The sequence below is a fragment of the Aptenodytes patagonicus genome, chromosome 7, assembly GCF_965638725.1.
Source record: "Aptenodytes patagonicus chromosome 7, bAptPat1.pri.cur, whole genome shotgun sequence".
Lineage (NCBI taxonomy): Eukaryota > Metazoa > Chordata > Aves > Sphenisciformes > Spheniscidae > Aptenodytes > Aptenodytes patagonicus.
Genome location: NC_134955.1, coordinates 26,533,226 through 26,551,999, shown reverse-complemented (window position 1 = coordinate 26,551,999; position 18,774 = coordinate 26,533,226). Strand labels below are relative to the sequence as shown.

Here is an 18,774-nt window from a genome sequence, read left to right as displayed (position 1 = left end):
CCTTAAGACTCACCATGACTGGCAGGGCAAGCACTGCGGCACATCACACCCCTTGCTACGCACAAGCAGCTAGGTGCGCCATGAACACATGTTGCCCTTTTGCAGCACGCTCCGCAGGGACCGTGCCGCAGGTTCTGGAATCAAAGAGCTGCCACCACACTGAATTCCACCATCTCAATGACTCAGCCAAAGCTCTTCTCTCAAAAGCACAGTTCTTCAACATTTGCTGTCTCTCTTCACAAAAAGAGAAAGGATCTGTTCTCTATTTCTCCAAGATAAATGCTACTGTCAAATCTTGGCAGAAAATTAAGAGTAACAACTACTCTCTCCAAAAAGGTGACTGGGATGAATTCGTGCAGAGCAAACTTCTACTTCAAAGACACCCATCCAACTCCGGTTATGGGAAAGACAAAATACTGACGGATCTTTCTAAAGTATACTGTGGATATTGAAGTTTCACACAGATTTATGTAGCAAAACAGCCTGTCACTGCAATTCTCCCTTCTAAATGCATCCATGTTTCCTTGCGCCGCTCCAGAAGTGAAATACAACAAACACTCCTTGGATTTGCTTTTTAATATACCAATATTAACCTTTTTTTTGATAACATATATACAATGAAAAGTTAACAATGATCTTAATTCAAAGATTGACAACAAACCCATTCCAAATCAGACATACAGGTACATCTTACCTTCACAGATTTTGCATCAAGAACACACACATCATAAACATAGAGGGGAAGTAGGCCATTTTACAATTTTTTTTTTTTTTTTTTTACAGTCAATTGCCTAATTTTCTCCATGGCACAAAACAGAGACAAAGTACCATCTAAATGAGATGGCTCTATAAAAGCAACTGTAAAACACCAAAGGACAAAACACAACTGATAAAGGTCACTGGGCATTTTGTGGAAGGGGAATCCCCTCAGATACTTTGGGATGCAGGCACAAGGACCTGTTGCCTTTTGCTGACCTGAGACTACAGATCAGTTTAGGAGGGCTGGTTAGACTGTCTTTACCTAAAAATGTTCCACCAACTATTTGAAATCCTCCATGTCTTTTAAGACTCTCTGCAAAAATCCTGGCTTACTGAGAAAGAACCAAGAAATCACAGCAGCTTCACAACTTTGTGCAAGGAAGATGTTACAAACTCAATTATACTGCTAAGGCCTGCCCAGCTGAGATCAGCCCCAAAAGAACGGCCAAAACTGAAGCAACTGCTACACTGTCACGGCTACCCTTTTCAAGCAAACTTTTCAAGGGAAATACGCTGGTATTTCCTGATGCTCAAGCATCAGGACATAAATCAACAGGAACATTCAGAAAGAAAGTTCATATGAATGAACCTGAGAGGCTGCAAAGGAGAAATAGTGAGCTACAAACCTTCTCCTATCTTGTGATACCCACTGTGCAGACAGCAATTGCCACTGCAACAGCTATCCTTCTAGCTCCCCAATACCCCTTCCCACAGCCACTCAGGAACGAAACAAAGACTGCAGCGAAAAACATTTACTAGTAATTAAACGTTCCCAGAGAATCGGACGATACAGTTTACAGGCACATCCCAGGGGAGTTATGAAGTGAAGCATCCCCTCAGAGCTATTGTTCCAATATGATTTTCATTCACAGCACATCCACTGCATTGGGCAATAAGATAAGTCTTAGTGGGGGTGAGACAAATAGGAGCAGATGTTTCCTGTTTCTAGCCTGACTTTCATTTGGTTTCTGTCATTGCTGCCTATCCAGCTTAGGAGAGGGGGTGAACCGTGATGCCTAACACTTGTCCTATTGTTTGGGGTTTGGCAAAATCTGAGGAATAAGGTTGCTCACAGTGTAACAGAAAAACAGCCCATCAAGTAGGATGTCTCTGTAACTGGCAGCAACGGAGGTTTCAAAATACAGTCAAATCACCCACAGTGATATCAGGCAATTACCAAATCCAGTAACAAACCTTTTATCAGTGGAGCTGGAACAGAGATTCCTTTCTCAGCCTAACTAGGGATCATCTTTAATATCGAAGGGGAAGAGGTAATAGTCCAGGCAATTTTATTTCTAATTTTGCTGCATTTAATTTTCTAATTCAGGCTAATTTCAGTATTGGGAAACAATTCCAATGCTTGTCAGAAATGTAAAGCTTCTCCAAAAGCCTTCCTAAGCTGTATGTTTCAGTGGCAGCCTGTAGCAATGGGTTCCTTAGTTAAACTACAAGCAAAGACCCAGCAGTTTTTCCAACAATGGTAATTTATAGGAGTTTGTAAGTGTGCGTTAATAGTGTCTTGCACGTACACATATCCCTGTGCATCGAAGCTGTAACTGGGATTTTCTGTAAATTGAAGTGTTTTTACAAATCAGTACTACAACACATTGCTTGCTAAAGAGGATTCTGATGTGAAAATCTTATTTCATAGCTGTTGTTCCAATGTGTGGCTACAATGTGAAACTGTAACCTGACTGCTCTGTTTTGATAACGAAAAGCAAAAATAAAGTAAGACTGAAAGGTACATCTTTTTTTGTACAATACAACTAATTTTGACAGAGAGTCACAGTCTCTTGCACGGACACAGCAGAAAACCTGAGATTTACGCAGGAAGAAGTGCAGCAGTTGGAGTTCTGTCCTGCAGGTCTCTGCTTTGAAGGAGACCATCCTCCCAGCTGCTGTGTGTCTCAATTCACATCAAAATAATTTAAGTAAAACAAAATGCTTTGCCCTTTAAACCATGTGACAACACACAGATTTTTGTTGCTGATGATGTAAAAAAATAAACATTTGTCTCACTAGGCAGAAAAAAAAATGTTTGTTACACACTTACTTAGGCCTACAATTAAGCTCGAAAGACAGAGGCCCACCAACCGCACAGGCAGTAAGTCCCTCCCAAAAGAGAGCAGCTATACATTGCAGACAGTTGCTTTGAATGGATGGATGCTTACAAACCAGAGAACTGCAGCATGTTTGATAGAAGAGGTCAGTCATGCCAGTCAGACCACAGAGAGCGAGATTCTGTTTTATTCTTCCAGGTGCATAGCTTCCTTTGGAGAAAAGTGTGTGTTTGACAGTTCTGGGAGGACCCATGAATAGATTCAATCCTCTGTGAGCAACAGAGAAGCAGTTGTTCAGCTTTCCATTACATCTTTGTGCAATGTAAAGGGAAGACAACATACCAGATTACAACATTTATTTCCACTTCCCTCAGACGTAACCCACTCTAGCGATTTTTTTCTTCAGGGCCTTGTATTCCTCATAGCACCTTTTCGGCCGTCGTTTTCGTCACTCAGGTTTGTCTCACAGCTGCCTTTACAAGCTGCCGATATTGGGAAAGCTCTTCAGTTTCTCAGGAAAGTCATCTTTGTACAGGACAGGGTCAGCACGGTGCTCCACCACTTTCAGAGGCATGGTCCCAAAGACAGAGGCAAACTTATTGATGCATTCAGATCTGGTGAAAGGGAAAACAGTAATTAAGAACCCCAACAACTGGGCTGGCTACCAGCTCCCACACCAACATAACTGGTAGAAACCTTCCCTCTTGCGCTTGGAAGTACTTCAGCCATGCTGGCTACTGGTAAATAAAAAGAGAGCCTCACTGCAGAGAGAACTGAAAAGAAGCTGGTGTTCTTTGATTTATCCATTTAATCACAGAGACGAGCAAGGGGATGCTGGCAGCAGCACATGTGCACATGGAGGTCAAAGCTTCCCTTCTCCCTCCCCCTAGAATTCCAGTCATTCTTAAAGCAATGTACATGCTGTAAACCAGAACAGATTAACTGCCAACATGTCTCTTAAAGGGCCACTGTTGGGTCAATTTGGCTTATAACGAAGGTTTTGCAAAAACCAAACCTTTGTGAAAATGGAGTTCTTAAAAAAAAAAAAGTCTGGTTTTTTTCAGGCTTCTTCAGAAGCTCTAACTTTTCCCACAAAAATAAACGTGCCTCAGTGTATAGGCAGTGCTGATTGTACTGTAACTTAAAAGTGAAGCTGAAAAAACCCTATAAAATGAAACCAACTAGTTTATTTTCCTTGGCTAAATAAAGAGATATTGAGCAGTAGGGCATCACATTAGCACAAAAAAGATCAGACCACTGATGACTCTTTCAGTTTTAATAATCTCAGGTGTTAGTAATGCTGTGGAAGGGAACTGCCATGTGCTTCAGAAAATAAGCAAACAGATGTTTAACCTTACATCGCTCCTTTAACTCTTTCACTGAAAGGCACAGTACCTGTGGAAGCAAGGCAGGGAAAACTTGGCTCATCTCAACTCAGCCGGCGCTCAGCTAACATTAGCTGCTTTATAAAACAGCTTTGAGGAACTTCACACACCAAGAATCATGACAACAGTCCTCAACACATAACAGAGACAGCTACAAGAAAACAGGTCATGTTTCTTTTGCTGTTCAAAAGGGAAAACAAAAAAGAAATGAGTACTTTGACACAGCTACAGAGGCTGATGTGCTGCAGGCGGTCCCAGAGCAGGTGTCTCGCTCTCCAACCACTGCACCCTCTCCCGACCCCTTCAAAGCATTAGGGGGTCACTATGGCTCCAGGATAATTTTCCTCAACAGACTTGGTCAATCACACTGACTGTGAAACAGTTTTGTGATGGGGACTGCTCAAGACTGCCCCAAACACTCTTCTGAAGTAGATGGGACAGCAAGACTGGTTTTCTGGTTTTCAAAATTAATTTTTTGGCTTCTGAGCCATGCCGTGGCTCCCTCCTTAACTAGAGTAATGACTGGAAAACACAAAGCCTAAATTGTTAAAAGTGCTACATCTCTACATAGCTGTTTCAGGCTATAATGCTGATATTTCAGGCTATTTTCTGGCCTGAGAAAAGTGTCAGAAAACTACTTCATACAGGTCATACTTGAACAAAATATTTATACAGGTAAATGCAGATATTTCACTTTCTGCTACCTTCTCATCCCCTCATACTTCTTCCTATCTCCAGATTCAAATCTTTGCACTAGGAAACAAATTAAAAGGAATTCAGAATGTAAGAGGAAACCATGTGCAGTGGGAAGCAACCTCTAGATCTGGCACAAGCACAATTTGCTCCTGGGTAGCACAGATCTGAAACAGGAAAGGAACCATCAGTCAGGACTGAAGTAAAGAGACCCAAGTAGCTGTTCAACGTCTGCAATAACAAGGTGAACCATCAGGAGGGTGAGCTTTGGGCCCTGGGCACAGAAAGGTTACAGTAAGGTGGAGAACAGGAACTGAGTGTTTTCTCCAGGAACACTAAGCAGTTTCTGTTGCCTCCATGAGATGCCCAACATGAGATACTTGAAAGATACCTGATTTTCAGATAAGGTCAGACTTCCAAATCATCTGTTACTTCTGAGAAATGTGGCTAACTGTAATCCAAGTTGTGTGTACTGGAGAAGTCTCGTGGCAGGAAAAGCACAAACTTCACAGGCAAGGAGGTAGATGCACTGGGAAACGTGCATGTGAGAAGTTTGCGCAGCTGCTGGCCCTTAGTGGTTTCTGGAATACAAGAATACTTCTAGTCTACTGGTTCAAATCCTGCTTCTGCCAGTAATGACTGAAAGAGATTGTACTGTAACAGCTGCTTGGTGGCCGGTGTGAAATGAATTCGTTATCTCAGCCTGCTGCCTGGTAGGCAGGTGTCCACATCAGATCAGTCATTGTCACAACCGGAACTAAGCGGCACCCTCAGAGCAAAAGACAAAACTAAACGGATGGTGGAGACAAAACTGACCTCTTCCCTCCAGAGTTTATACTCCCAAATCAAAGATGAAGCCTCATGAGAAAATATCAAGATGGAATCCTTCTACAGCCAAACTCATTCTGGTGGCAAGACCATTCAAGCATACCAGTTCAATATCTTTAATCACCAAGAAACCACTTCATTGTTAAAGAAATGAAAAAATGAAAAATGGAAAAAACCAGTATGTTCTAATCACTCTGGCTGAGTCAGAGAAGTTAGCCCGCAGGAAATATCAAATTCAAAGATCAGAAACAGGCTTTTTTAGATGAAAGAAATGTCATACACAAGCCACAAAATGTGTTCAAAGGAAAGTCACCTCTTTCCAAAAATTTCATCTCCTGCACTGAACTAAATCACTTGAATTCCAAAGCCGTTGCCACTTTTAGACAATATAAACCAGAAAGGATATCTAGAGCATTAAACATTCAAAGCTAGGTAGCCAAGAGAATGTAACATGTCATCTTAATACGGAGGGAAGGTGTTTTTCTTGGCTGTGTCGATAGTTTTGCAAATTCATACTAACAGAGACATGTTTGCTTCCAAGAATTATTCTTTTTTTTTCTTGCTCTGCCAACAACATGCAGTTGTGCTCAACAAGGAATTAAGATTGTGTGAACTCAGAAATTGAGAGCCCTGTTGCCCCGGCAGACTGGGTGAACTTCGTGTCTGTTAAAGTCTCTCTTAATCAGTTTCCTCTCCCTTATAACCCAAATATTTTTTGGCGGGGTAACTCTGCACCCCCAGCCTTTGGCCAACTGTTACCTGGTCAGTTTGCCTCTTAAGGGAATGGCTTCCTATTTTGACTCTAACAAATACTTACATGTCCTAAAAAAAGACACTGCTGTTAATGTTGCTGCAGAAGCAGCAACAAAGCAGTCCTTTGTTGTACTTACTGTACAGGCAGTTGCCCTCTAGGCTGCATTTTACAGAGTTCTCCATTTTTGAGAGCCAGATGCAAAGATGCTAAAGGCAGAAAACTTGTTGCTACTTAAACAGCACCTGTAAATACAGGGATTATGAGATCTTCCTACAGCTTCTTCTGTGACCTGATGTAAAGGCTAACCTAGGGCAAGAAGGGGATTCTTGGTTCAAAGGTTTCTTTAGTTAATGTATTTTAATGATGGAGCTCGATAACCCTGGGGACTGAAGTCTTTTATTTATCTCAGAAAAATTACACAGCAGGAAGAATAGCAGTGTTGGCTTTCCCATGATTCGCTGTAAATATCCTTCAGTATTGGTAAAAAAAAAAAAATCTCTTAATAAAAGACAGTTTAACTGTACCATCTTTCCTTCGTCTCTGCTGAGAGTGTCAAAAGGCCCAACAGAACTGGTTAGTTACCTGTCTCTCCTGGACAGATCTCCACAACTGACTTCTCAAACCTTTTACACTCACAAAACAATCATCAGGCAGTTGCTGGGCATCTCTCTGCTATTTCTGAACCAGAAACCTAACACTAAATGTTGTGCATGCCCATGACAACCCTGATAAACTGTTTGTTTCACGAACAGTAGGTTGATCCCTGGATATCTGGGCAAGTAATTAGCTCGGACTACCTGCTCGCTATTTCTGAATGCTAAAAAACAAGGAGTCAGGCACTTTAGGAAGCTGCAAGTGAAGCTGATAATGGGTCTTTGCCTGATACCCCAGGTATTGTTCTCGGTACCCAACACTGTAAAGTTATCTGTACAAAGTTATTCTTTTATAATATGACAAGGATTCCCTGATGCATGAACTTTTTCCATTCAGCTTCTCTCCTGACCCTGAAAATAGCTATACATACACACACACACATATATATTTATATGAGCCATAAGAGCCTTATTCACTGCTAAGTTAGGAAAATTTGCTCTAGGAGTTGCTATCATTTATTATCCACTTAAAATGAACAGCTAGCTTAGAAGATTCAAAAAAAGAAACCCTTTCAGATTTTCAAATAACTCCCTTATATTGAAGGTAGATAATAACAACACAGGGCAAGAAGGTATTAGTTGTAGCATGCAGTTTCAGTATGATACTAATGATCTTCAAAATGAAGCCTGAATACACCCAAACTGTATATCCCCCCAGATTTTCTCCTGCACCCAGACTCTATCCCAGCATGTACTCCTTTGGCTGGGCAAATAAAAGTATGTGGATTTGCAGTCAATCTAACATTTCCCACAACCCAGTTATCTCCACTGTTGGAAACTACAGAGAAGCAAAGCAACAGTTTAAACATGTTCTCAATAAACTGTCAATGATACTTTACTCTGAGGATACAAGAATTGCTATAGACATGGAAACATGACCTTTACCCTACTTCATAATGCACTTTGGAGCAAAAAGCACTGTTTCATCTTCTGGTTTTATAGTGTTTACCTTAATGAGAACCTAGTTCATGACCAAAATTCCTATGTGCTGTTGTAATGCTACTAGTATGATCACAGGAAAGCCCAACTGGCTTCAGGTAGTCCATCCTGTAAGCCAGCGCACAATTGCTAGACACAGGACAACCTCTTGTGCTTCCCTTTCAGCTAACATTTAAGATCTACAAAGCTTCCAGCCCCTTCCTTAAGAAGTTTTCTGCAGAGTAATTTTTAACACCTTCATGGGGTACATTTTACTTCTGACTTGCATACTCCTTTTTTCAATCCAGCCTTATTATACATCCAGTCTAAATACTTTGTCGCTCACCCTGGTGGTTATGCTCTTCAATGCCTGGAATGATGCTTGGTTAATAATCAATCAGCCAAACTATATATGTGTTTGTGTGTATTGTGTAATGTGTGTTTACACAACAGACAGACACATGTATGCACTCTTCTTGTAAATAAACCCCCAACCTACTAACCAGTTTTGCATTAGTTCACTGCATATATTACAATACATAAATATCATTTACATTGCTAAAGGCCAGTAAATGGATACAACACTTCAAATTTGCTGAGTACTGCAGAGAAGGACAGAAAAAAGCTTACTGTTAAGATGATAACCATGTTATGTCTCTCAGTCCAAATCTGAAATGGTCTCTTTTAAATGCAGGTCAGATTTTTTTTATTTTGTCACCTCTTCTGGTGGTCTTTTCCAGCACTATGGCCACTCCTGCTTACCTACCCCATCAATGCTATGGCTGCAAATTATTTTTCCCAAAGTTTGCAGGAGAGATGCAACAGCCCAAGAAGCCTAAGGTGAAATGCTTTTGTCAGTCCTAGATCTCAGGTTAATTCCACCTAGTATCTAGTATGTACTTTTATTGTCAGATAGCCCTTTTCAAACATGGGTGTTGAACAGCTTTGTAAAAGTGAAGAAACTTTCCCTTATTTTACACATTCAGAAGCCAAGGCAGAAGGAAGTTTAGTGTCTTGGTCAAGGTTGGGAAGCTATTTCACTGTAAAGCAGGGAATGCAACTCTTATACTTACCAACTTTCAGTATGTCACTCTAAACTGCCTTTCCAAATACATACTTCATTTCAAATTAAACTCCCACAAAAATATAACAATGCCGCCATTGTTAAAAAATGTGACATGCAATTGTGCAGGCAAATGCCCTTCACCAGTGGAAGCAATGTGCTTCACAATCTTTGGAGGAAAGACAATGTACAAACACCAATTCGAATAACGTATTAATAATTTATATCCTTGTTACTCTTTGGTAAGCTAGCAACTGTCTGGTTTAAAAAAAATAAATCTCATACTCGTTACAGTTGATGTTCCACAGTAAAACAGAAATGTGGTATTACTGAAAGTACTGCCAACAACCTCAATTTCATATATGTGTCCTATATGCTTTACAGAAAAGCTGCTAAAAAATGTGCCCTTCTAAAATTCTTTCTTGTAGTCGTCCACTTTCAGTGTCACATCATCCATTGTAAGAATGACTTATGCTAATCAAATCCATGCGACATTCTTTCAAAATTAGTAATTTACAGAAATACAATCAGTGAGCATTTTTGATCCTAATTTAATGAGACACAGGATAAGATTCTAGGGATCACAACAAAGCAATCAGAGGAATAAAAGGTGGTCACTCACCTTTCCACCATGTGTGTCTGGTCCAGTGATAACCCATCAATTGCTGTGCATTCTGGACATTTGAACTTCTTTCGTGGGGTCACCTGCAGAAAGGCACACCAGATATCATCAAATATCAGCAGAAGGGACATTAATCTCCTTGCACAGAGAGCAGCGCAATACCTCTGAACATGCCTGCAGTGTAAGCTGAGCTGTCTCAAAAAGGGGGGGGGGGGGGGGGGGACGGACAAAAAACAAAAAAACCCCACACCACTCCATTCCTCCATTCAGCTCCATCTGGCCCGGCTGACTGCAAAATTCACAGGGGCCCAATAAAAACGGCTTGGAGGGGTTTTTCCTTCTGTAACTGAAAAGAAGTGGCGATGACAAGCTCCTTAATTCCTGTTTAATGACTGTTTTCTCACTGCCAAGGTCCCTGTATAAACACCATTTGTTCTTGCAGCCATAACAGCGATGAAATATAGCTTCCCATACTTCACCGTAACGTTAATCCAACAGACGCTCTTTTGCTCACTCCAGTTAATAGCTGACTGGCAAACTCTGCAAGACTCTCCGAATCACACAGAGGTGCCAAATTACTCTGCTGTGCCCTCATACAGCTCAAAAACTTTTTCGGCAAAAACACACACTTTTATCTTCTAAAGACTTTTCTAGGAAATGCAGCCACCAGTCCCAGTAAATGATGATGGACAGACGGGAAAATGGACCCTGCTAATTGAAGTAACGCCTGGTGGCCTCTAAATCTCATTCCAAGTTGACACACTTTGAAATGAATGTACAGAGTGAATGTCCAGACCTGAAAACGTGTCGAAACATGTCAGGAAATTAATTCAGGGATAAAAAGTTCATTTAAAGCTGATCTTGCAATTAACATTCTTGCAATTAACATTCCTATAAATCAGCTGTTCCCAGGCCATGACAGAGCAAGCTGTGGACAGTTGGCAATTTCTTTCCTCTAGTGATCTCAAATAGTTAAAATACATGTATGTGGGTGTGTATATATACACACACATATATATAGCTATCATTTAAATTACCTTTTTCATACTTCATCTAGATGGCTAAAATAACCACAAGAAACAACTGGTAAAAACAATTCTCTCTTCCCAGTTAGCATAAAAGTTTTACTAAAAGGCTTTTCTACCATGGAAGGAGAACAAGACACCATACCAGGGTTAAATGAGAGAAAAAGGAAGATTAAGTAATATACTGAAGCCTATTAAATAAATTTATGCGAGTCTGTACATCATGTTTTTAAATGTTGTAAAGCTAAACTGTAGAAAAGTCCCACCTTAATGACTGATTTGCCAGTGACATTTGCCACTAGAAAATTCATGGCAATATCTTCACAATTCATATGAGCATCCACCCAATTCTTGATGTCTCCAGGCATTTTGTAGGTGTAAAGATAGTTGAAATACTGCAGGACAGAGGGAGAGAGAGAGAAAATAATTTTAAATACAGATGCAGTAACTATAAGACTCTAAAGATTTCAGTCACTGAACAGCAGGCAGCTAAGGACGGATTATGGGCAAACTGTGATACTGCCTTCAGTCAAGGACTACTTTAGCAGATAGCAAATCATTTTTGGGTGCTTAATTGCATAATTACTCCTTTCCTGACCAGCACACAAATTTCTTTACAATCGGTTTTCTTTTCTTAAACTGCTAGCTACAAAGCTACATTCACTGCAAAATTTGCTGTGTAGTTACAGGTCATGCAAACTGGCAAGAGTTCTTCTGTAAGTTCATGAAGGTAACGGTTTTATTTCACAGGCAGAGACAAATCAGTTGTTTTCACAGCAACTGAAAGAGGCTTACGGAAAGTTTGCAATTGGTTCTCTGATTGTTGTAGAAAACAATCATGGCACCACAAAACACTGACAGAACAATGACAGAAACACATACAGCTCTTCAAAAAAGGTTCATGTTGTACATTAGTATACTACAAGTTGTATATTGCCTTGTGATAAAACGCTGCTCCAGTGAGCACCATTGAGACTTCATTGGTCCATTCTGATTCATATTTCCATTTGTTCATCTCATGGTCCCAAAGATGCAGGCGGCCTGGATATCCAACCAACCTGTCAGGGAACTCACGCCAAACCTGAAGAGAAAAAGACATGACACACTGCTAACCAGGCCTGCAGAGCGAGCAAACGCAAATGTGCAGATGCAACACATCTGCTTTGGAAGGGCAGAGTTACAGTGGTGCAAGGACCACTTCAATTCTTCTCAGTCCCAATTCTTGGAATAGGAAGCTGCCTGGAAGAAGTATGAAAAAGCCCAAGCTTGCTTTGGAAGGACCCTGCAACTCAGGGAAGCCATGCCCCCAGAGCAAAAGGCCACTAAAGCAATACTAACTTCCTTGTTGTAGAGAAATACCACCGACTATTAAAAAAGATTTTAACACTAACTAAAACCAAGCATGATTAAAATGGAAATTTTGATGTTAACTTCAGCAGATACGGCTACAACCTAACTACTTTCACAGCTGGCTTTGGATCTAACCAACTTGCTTCCTTCGATCGGAACAGGCTTAAAACAGGCTTATATTTTATATATTTCTGGTATTCTTTAGTGGGTGCTTGGATGGATCTAATGCTACATGGAAGGCCTCTTTGCCCTTGACTTGTTCCAGACAGCTGGATGCAATCAAGATACCATCCTTGTCACTCCATACATTATTTTGTAGCTGACTACACGATCAAACACAGTAGACAAGAACAAGGAGAAGGGCATCATTAACGCAACCCCAGTTCTCCACACTGCTGGGCACATTAAATAATGGACAATTTCTGCATCAGGAAAAAAGGGAGAAAGGATTATAATTATTTAGAAGGGTCTGAATGCTATTTGCTTGCTAAATACACAGTTTGTCTTTTTGCTGATCAATAATGAAGTTAGTGTTTATCTGCATTATTTGCAGACAAATTACTCAAAATTTGTCCTTTAATCAAAATAACTGCTAGGTTTGTTGGAAGAATACAAGTCTTGACTCTCTGACACACCGTGTTAGGTCACAAGTGTTTCTGTTTCAGATTGGTAGTGTATAAACAAACACATACCCAAATGTCATTGTGTATGCAAGATCAACAACAACAAAATATCTTACATATCCCCAACGGTCACTTCACTAGCAAACCTCTTTTCTCTGTACAAAAGGCAAGGGAACCCTACAGTTGAATTTGCAGTAAAGAAAGTGTTATCTGGAATTCCACCATCCTGCAAACCTCACCTCGTCAGCAGTTCACTTCGGGCACTTTTTATGTGCCAGTATGTTTCAGTTGGGAGGCCTGGACTATAAGGACTCTATGCAAGTATTTTGTCAAAGTACATATGATAAAACAATCAGCTTAAGTTACTGCTTCTGTATCTACATTTCTGTGATTCTGCATTACTATATACCTTTTCATCTATACATCTCAACACATTTTATTGCTGTCAGTTAATATAGCTTCAGAATCCCATGATGAGAGCAGTTATTATTTCAAACATACAGATGAGGAAACCTGCCAAAAATCATACAGGAAACAAGAATGGGAACCAGATCTTCTGACTCCCCGACTTGTACTTTATCCAGAAATCAATCTTTCTAGACAGTTCTAGGGCACAAGTACTGGCATAGTATTTAGATAGAACGCTCTAACAGGGCTCTTGAAAGCAGAGATGATTTGGAACTCAAGGAAGAGAATTCACAGGACGTTGGTGCAAGTTGGTGCCATCAGGTAATTAAAAAAATACAGATTTTTGGCAGGCAAGCCAGTGAGGGCTTGAGATACCTATTTTGACATGATGTCAAAAACATTAATAAAGAACAAAAAACCAACGGTATGGCCAGTCCTTCTTCCAAAATTTTATTCCTCTCTCTCCAGGAGTAAAAAAATTAATGATTTAATGTTAACTTTTTTTTTTAAACCTGACTATTAAAATGCCCATCTCCCAGCTGTTGGAAGGCACCACCACATAAGCTACTGAGGCTCAACAAAGGATTTGACAGAACACTACAGATCTGCACTGTATTGGGCTAAGAATTCTTGTAGAGGGAATGGCATGTGTATTAAAGGCAGCTGAAAGAAAGATTAAACTCAGCTACTGCTTCCCAAGGGACTTCAGTGCCTTCACAACACAGAATCGTAGATTCATATCCCTTCTAGTTTTTGCTGTCATCTGCAAGAGTCCAAACGACATGAAATAAAAGCCAACTATAATGCATGTTACTCATACAGATTTCTTTGTACCACTGTCAAGCTCAACCCTACCCTGACTCTGGCCCCTGAAAATTGTCAGTTTGATGCATCTAAAAAATAACTTGGTTGCTTTAAACCAAGATTCCTTTTAAAAGTAATGCTATCAAAGTCAGTGGGAAAGCTTGGCTTTTTCATAATGTTCATCACTAGCTCATTCAACGGTAATTCCTGGAAAGGCTCCAAATAGCTGCATCCAGCTCATTGCCCAAATCCATACATGTGTTTTGTGCCAAAATTAATATATACAGCTACTGCTTATAAGGAAGCTTTCAGAATAAAAATAGTGGTAATGATTCTTATACTACTCTCTATTTTGTACTACCGCCCATTTTCTTGTTTGATGGTTGCCTATAATTTATTAGTCTGTTAGGAATACATTCCATTTTAGCCAGTGATCTTATTAGCTTTCTCAGACTAAAGAAGGACAGCCTGATTTAATACTGGTAAGGGACACATCCAAGGAAAAACATATTGCCAAGTGAAAAGGAGGTATGCTTCTTTGCGGACAACACTATTCCGATGACTCTGCTAGACAACCCTGAAGATAAATATTTTTGGACGAAGCATCTCCCAGATGAAAAGTCAAATAGAAGTTCTGACTCGGTAGTTTTACTAAAAATCTTGTAAAAGACACCAAGAGAAAATGATAGTAATTTTGTTTCCAAGTCGAGTTCCCCAAGTGACATAAACAGCCTAGCTAAAACACCCTCCAGTTTCACCTCTCCACAGTTCTCTCTGCCTCTTAGCCTCAACTATTCTGTGCTGTTTTGTTGTGCCATCAGAACAGCTGCCACAGCTCATTCTCCATGGAGCCAGCGGACAGAGAAGCACTTCCTTTTCCAGAATATACTCTAACATTTATGCATTAAATTTATTAGACTATATTAAGTCACATGCAACTTCAGGAACTGGCTAATTACAACTAGAAAATTTTTAAATTTAATAAACAGAAAAATAATCAGCATTTCCAAAGCTACCGTGAAAACGTTGTAAGAATGAAACACTGACTATCCTTTAGGAATGAAAGAAAACCCAACCAATGAGTATTCCTTCTCTCCTCCCAGAGCCCCATCCACTCTTAATTCTCTCCCAGTCCTCAAAGAGATGGCTTGTGCTATTATTAAAAAACAAAGCAAAATGTAAACACAAAGCCCATTAAAAAGATAAGCGATGCTTCACATGCACACAATTTGTAAAATAACTTCCATTTGAAGAGGAGCTTTGAATGTGGCCAGCAGTTACCCATGGAGATGTCTTTGGTAAGCAGAGTTATATTATTCCTTCTATAAAGGAATGCTGAAAAATACATTTTTAACAGCCAAAATGGGTATGGAAGAATTCTCCTAAGGAAGGCATTCAAACCTTACGATGATTTTAGCCTACTGAAATATGCAATTCATCAGAGAGTTGATTTTTTTTTTTTTTAAAGAATGTCAGAGACATGAAGCACTGAAAACCAGCTCTGAGACAGAATAAGATCATCTACTAGCAGTAGGCAAGAAGCTTCCAACAGAAAAAACACAAACTTAGCAATGCACCAAACAATGTCTTCTATGAACAGAAAACATGCACTCAGAGCAATAATCCCAATTTAGATTACTTCTACTATTGTTGTAATAAAAATACTTTGTCTTTATAAGGACAAAGTGCTGCATAAGTACATAATAAGAAATCTTCATTAACTTCATACTTGGAAACTGTTATCCCCACTTTTCAGGGTGATAGAAATGCTAAGCCATCTGTCCCAAGGCCAGCTGAGATGTAGAGATGTGAACACTACGACGTGTGCTTTCCGTCCCGCATTCAAACAACAAACACTTCAGGAACAGCCAATGGTTCTGCTTTAATTTTTTAAGATTATGATAATCTAAATACTAGCTCCTTTTCTTGGGTCACTCTGATACTCCGTCTGTGAACAACAAAGATCTGTAAGTGGGGAAAAAGTTGTCTAGTCCTAACAGGTTTTTTTTCAGTGCCCCAAGTCACACCTGTGATTTCATCATGTAACTTAACAGAAATACTTTTTTCAAAGTCAGAATGTCATGAGTATTCTTCTGCTACCTTAATACAGCAGCACACAGGGACTATTTTTCTGCTTGCTCCAATAGATTTACGCAATGTCATAAATCACTGTACCATAATAGTTCACTTTTAACAGGTAAAAAATGTCTGACACTTTGAGTGTTACTATAATTTTTTATGGCTGAAAGTGTACAGAGATCAAAGTTTTCTGGTTTTTTTAGGCTTGCTCTATACATTCAGACATGTCTGTGACAGAGGGGGTTTTGCCACATGTTTAAATGTAAAGTCTCAAGGATGTCAGGAGGAGAAAAGAAAATTACTGAATGTCACGTTTCCAGCCCTTCTTATGACCAAAGCAGAAGCAGACATACTTTTAAAAGAAAACTTTCTAGTAACATTATATGCTGCTACTGTTCCCTCTGGATTCCCCTGCAAATGAGTCAAGAGCTTGAGAGATACTTTTCTGGTAACACACATACACAGATAAATAAATTATCACAGGCCGAGGACAATTTAAACATCTGGGAGCCAGCTCAGGCCTGTCAAGCAAGTCACAGACACTCAGGGACAGGAAAGATCAATCTTCAGCCCCTGATTTCTGTGCCAGAGAGTAGGAAGTACATCACCCACCCTCTATACGAGGAAAATTGTGTATTTATAAAATAATCCGCTGTGCTTCTGTATTCAAAGACATTTCTATTCATTTATTGGGGGGGGGGGGGGCACTCTCAAAATATAAGGATTCAAACTACCCACGGGTTTGTCTCAACTATCTGCTCAATAAGGCATTTTAATTTTCCATCAGTGTGGCTGTGTAGTAAACTGAATTCCCAGAATCAAAATGGAATAGGATTTATAATAAAATGCAAAAAACTGCAAAAGCAATAGTTCTTAGTCTGCCAGACTAAACAATCTTGTGTCCAAACAGTTACATTCACACACTGAATATAAGGACTGTTACTCAGATAGTCCCTGCAACCAATGCATATGGTCCACAGAAGGCCAATAAATTAGCCAGCACAGTCCAACAGCTAGACCTGGGGATGAAGAGTTGTAAGTCCCAACTGCCACCTAATCACACTGACTACAGGGGAATTCACATCACCTTTTCTTTGCCTCATTTTTTTTTTTCATGAGGATAACCCTTTCCTGCCTAAGTGATCAGACTCAATATATGTGAAGTTACAGATACTCTCCATTGAGGATGTTTAACGCTTCAGACATGAGCGCCACAGTTCTACTTCTCACGACTTCTGGCTGACACAGCTGAAAGTCAGCTGCAGTTTGAATCTCTGCTTCAAAGCCCTCCAATCCTGCTTTGCCAGTAGCAGAGCTTCATTTGGAACTACTTACACAGTCACTTAGGTTTTTATAAAACTTATCGTTATTTACTTTGAGACAGCTCGATGAAAATGAAAATCAAACTGCAAACGGAGCAGCATGCACATTATGGATTTGCTATCTTTCATCCCATCAGTTCACCCTCAAAACTAGTAGTTATAGCACCAACACAGACAAAAGTAAGTCAGCTTGCAGAACTGCCAACACTTGATTGCTCTGCTGTTGCAGTGCAGCGTTTAAAACATTCAGTGTAGACAACGGAGTATAGAGAAGGCATATGTGGCCAAAAAACCCCCTTCCTTCAGTTATCTTCTCTTCATTCCATCTTTCACACTTCATGTACTAACCCGTTACTCTTAACCTGGCAAGGGAAGTATTTCCTTTCTGGAGACACACATGATAGATTAAACCTCTGTCTCCACTACTTAACATCTTTGTTATTACATCAGCATACCTACATTACCACAAGTCATTTCTTGAGTCCAAAAGCTCGTTACTTGCTAACAGTCTCTTTCACTTGAGAGGGAGAAAGAGCCATATTTTACCACATAAGCATTCACATTAAAGAAATACTTCCAACATCTCTTAAAAAATATCTTCTTGTGTTAACAACTACACTTAAGACTGTTAAAAATGAGACAACTATCACATTTAGTTTGCTTTCTACCCTTTAGAAAAGTGGTTTTCATTATTTCACTCAATTTAAGTAATAGTTTCGTGTTCTAGCTCTCATGTATGAAGCCTAGTGTTGTTTTGCTCTTGATATTGCAGGTACAGGTGTGACTGATTCAAACCTTTCTTGAAATATACCACTTTTCTAATGTTTCTGATTTATTTACAAATATAGCATGTTTGTCTTAAATACACACATATAACAGTAAGGTCAGATTATGGACTGTGTCATATACAAAAATTAACTCATTCAAACCGAAGTTTTGGAAGGAAGACAACAGTGTTGCTTTAAGTAAGTACACTTTTTAACAAACAACTCAAATGCCTATGAAGACTTTCACCTCTTTGTACTGCCATGGGTAACTGATTTGGACAAACTTTCTTTTTGTTGATACCCTCATTACAACAGCAGCTGTTGAAGCTTTGCCATTTCAAGCATATGATACATGCGTCCCCTCCTTGACATTCTTCAGTTCCTCTTTTCATTGCACTCCACCTTATTTCGGCATGTCCTCAAGAGGCCTCCTCTGTTCCCAACACTTAATCTCTGAAACTTGTCTTGTCTGTCAAGACACATTAACTTGGATAGTTAATTTGATTTGTCTGAAAACTGTTTGAAACTGTTAAGAACGCAATTCACAGTCTCCAGACTGCTTCCATTACACCAATTACACAACATTTTCTGGAGTCTCTTGGCATTACTGTGCCAGTTACCGAAAATCTTCTGTTAGCTGGAAGTTTTTTCCATAAAGTAA

General features: G+C 39.8%; 1 protein-coding gene across 1 annotated transcript in view; it reads right to left on the bottom strand.

The window, feature by feature from the left end:
* Positions 1-558: 558 nt before the first annotated feature.
* Positions 559-18,774, bottom strand: part of EXT2 (exostosin glycosyltransferase 2) — an 81,315-nt gene continuing 63,099 nt past the window's right edge. Inside the window, exons 11-14 of the mRNA XM_076344410.1 lie at positions 11,698-11,841; positions 11,027-11,155; positions 9,736-9,818; positions 559-3,433 (exon numbers count right to left, since the gene is read on the bottom strand). Of these exons, the coding sequence (XP_076200525.1) occupies positions 3,295-3,433; positions 9,736-9,818; positions 11,027-11,155; positions 11,698-11,841 (495 nt within the window). The 3' untranslated portion in view covers positions 559-3,294. The remainder of the gene's footprint in view (positions 3,434-9,735; positions 9,819-11,026; positions 11,156-11,697; positions 11,842-18,774) is intronic.